Raw genomic sequence first — 2,768 nt, forward strand, 5'->3', positions numbered from 1 at the left:
TACAGGCCTTTGATCACCTTCTTCATCCTACCTAGCAAGGACAAAATGAAACCCGCCCACATACCCAAAAACTTCTAGCTTGGAGCAGCTTCGTTTTTTTTCTCCCCTGGCCTGAGACTAGAAAATAGGCGGTTGGTTTCCTTTAAAGAAGTATGTCAGCCACATTGATTGCCCTGTTGAGCAAGGCGCGAGCATACAAAATGTGTAAAAGGTTCTAAAAAATCACAATCTCGAGGCAGCTTTGTAAACTCCAAATTATTACTTTGGACCATAAGATGAATACATGCAATTCTTCTCAACTAGAATTGGAATAACCAGTTAGTACACCAGGCCCCTATGGAGCCATTAAGTGAATACATTCAACTCTTCTAGTATGCCCATACAGCGCTGCACACCCTTGCAACTGTGCATACTCATGTCACTGTAAATATGCACCTTCGCAAAGATTCGGCTTCCTTACCACCATCGAGATAACATAGTATGGTAGACCATATCTGTTTGTAGGTCTTAGGTAAGTGTCCTCCACCCCAAGATGGTCTGCAGCTTACCAAAGAAAGCCCTTTCACCACATGGGTGTTATGTTCAAATTGAATCTGTAAGTTAGCTTGAAAATCTGTACACATTCTGAAAGCTTCGACCTACATCTCTCATCGATGCATGGCAAGCTTCACTAGCCCTGCCGCTGCTGCTGCTTCCATTTCCTCTTTCGAAGACATAGAATCAACAACTTGCTCCTGAAACACAAGCTTTCGTGCTAAATATGTCTACAGTACCACAATTTAGATCAAATCATCGCACACCAAAAGTAAGGTCATGGATGATCTAGGTAAAAGCAAGCATGACAGTGTTGAGGTGAACGTACCTGAAGCCGGTGCAGTAGATATAAGAGGAAAACATGTACAAATACCTATGAAAGAGAGCACAATTGTTAATTCAGAGACCAAGAGCACCCACAGGCCATCAGACTACATGAATTTTTTTATTTTTTATTTGGTCAAGAAAGGTGCAGCATCACCAGGTAAAATAATACACCAAGCCGGGCCAACGGTCGCCGCCATAGGAACCTTCCAGCTGTAACAGCCCCTGAATCCAAAAGCTTAGCTGCTTTCTGGTGGGTAAACAGCACACCACATAAACATCAATTACGCTGAGACAAGACCTTCATAAGCACAATTCCCCTATCAGATAGGAAAGAAAACACGTACCTGCAAGTTTACCTGGATACTGGTACCAACCAGTCGACGTTGTTGCAGTCCCAAAGACCTTTAAAAGAAAAGAAAATCTTTAAGAGCCTACTTACAAGGCAAACACAACTGACAAATTAAATTGACGTTTAAGTCCTATACTGTACAACCACGAGGTGACACAAGATATAAGCAGCTCTTCGTAAGCAAGGACTCACTCTAAGGTTTTCATCTCGCTTTCATCATCCCAACCAGCAATCGAATGCCGTATTTTTCTGTGACGTTCTGCTTCAGCCTGTGCAAAGGAAGAGGACAGCTATGCTTGAATGTAATCTCATTTTTTTGATTGCTTACTTTCTTGTTGATTTTTACAAAAGGGAGAAGGGGGGGTTGTGGTGGGTTTGTGGGTGCGCATGCGGTGGGGGAGGGGGATGATGATGCTGATGATATTTTATGTCCACTAGAGGCCAAAAATTAGATAACAAGGATGGGTCGGAAGGGGGGACCAAGCCCAAACCACCTTAGAACTACTAAAAGAGAGAGGGGGGGGGGGAGATATTTTATTAACGTCTACTAAAGACCCAATGGGTCTATGAGACCCAAAAATTGTTACCAAAGTTCCGTGTTGAAACTAAAGATCATAAACATGGAACAGAAAGTATCAAAAAAAAATTAGGCCCACAAATAACAGACCCTACACATACAGTGGATAATGAGGCCAATGAAGCCCGGGGTCCAAGGAGTCTCTTGCTTTCTGAATGAGGACATTTGTGTGGGTATTCCAGGATGGGGGAAAACCCCTCACAAAGGACCAAATTAAAGATGTGAGCTAGGGTAGGAGCCAAGATCTTCCAACCACATCCCCCCCCCCCCCCCCCCCATTTGCGAACCTACACCTCCTCTCCCCCGTCCTCCATAGTGCTGCCCCCGCCTCCCTCCTCTTGATAGTTTCCACCCGCCTTCACCTTCTCCCTCCCTCTCCTTCTCCTCCATGCTGCCTTCCGCCACCTGCCAGCCCTGCTTCCTGTGCGCTCCCGCCTTCAGCTCTCCTGCCCGCTCCTGTGCGCCCTTGCCTCCATTTTTCCCTCCCTCCTTCGATTCTCTCTCTCTCTCTCTCTCTCTCTCTCTCTCTCTCTCTCTCTTGCCTTGCCTTGCCTTGCCTTCCTCATTGCGGCCCCGTTCTGCTTCCTCCCCTATAGCACTTCTCCACAGCATGCTTTTTTGCACTCAGGCTGTTTTCTTTTGGCAGGTGTCAGCTCCCTTTGGTCTTCACCCCTTCAAGAGGACTCCATGGCAGCCGTTGTGTCATCCCCGAACAAGGCCACGCCCCCCCCGCCTCTTCTCCGAAGGAGACCTCTAGCTCCTAGCATACAATAGCCTCCCACGAAGCCTCAACATCAGCAGCAGTCCAGCACGCAGACAACTTCGTGACTTGCTCCAAGACAGCCTCCTTCGATCTAGGCAAGATCATAGATATCCATACCCTCAGGCGCAGCTACTACCAGGTGGAGTTCGACACCCCAGCAGCTTCAGACTGTGCTTCCGCAGAGCCCCACTGCATTGTGCACGAGCATGGTACAGAGA

At 47.1% G+C, this 2,768-nt stretch overlaps 1 protein-coding gene across 4 annotated transcripts in view; it reads right to left on the minus strand.

The window, feature by feature from the left end:
- Positions 1-240: 240 nt before the first annotated feature.
- Positions 241-2,768, minus strand: part of LOC147638117 (golgin Putative 1) — a 123,102-nt gene continuing 120,574 nt past the window's right edge. For 3 of the 4 annotated variants that reach the window (XM_086798027.1, XM_086798028.1, XM_086798026.1), the window contains exons 17-21: positions 1,403-1,479; positions 1,206-1,263; positions 1,016-1,108; positions 863-907; positions 241-734 (exon numbers count right to left, since the gene is read on the minus strand). In XM_086798027.1, the coding sequence (XP_086654153.1) occupies positions 648-734; positions 863-907; positions 1,016-1,108; positions 1,206-1,263; positions 1,403-1,479 (360 nt within the window). In that variant the 3' untranslated portion in view covers positions 241-647. The remainder of the gene's footprint in view (positions 735-862; positions 908-1,015; positions 1,109-1,205; positions 1,264-1,402; positions 1,480-2,768) is intronic. The other variant, XM_086798029.1, reaches the window with a different exon arrangement.

Source organism: Cibotium barometz, chromosome 5 (genome assembly GCF_041138505.1).
Source record: "Cibotium barometz isolate CiBa-2024 chromosome 5, ASM4113850v1, whole genome shotgun sequence".
Lineage (NCBI taxonomy): Eukaryota > Viridiplantae > Streptophyta > Polypodiopsida > Cyatheales > Cibotiaceae > Cibotium > Cibotium barometz.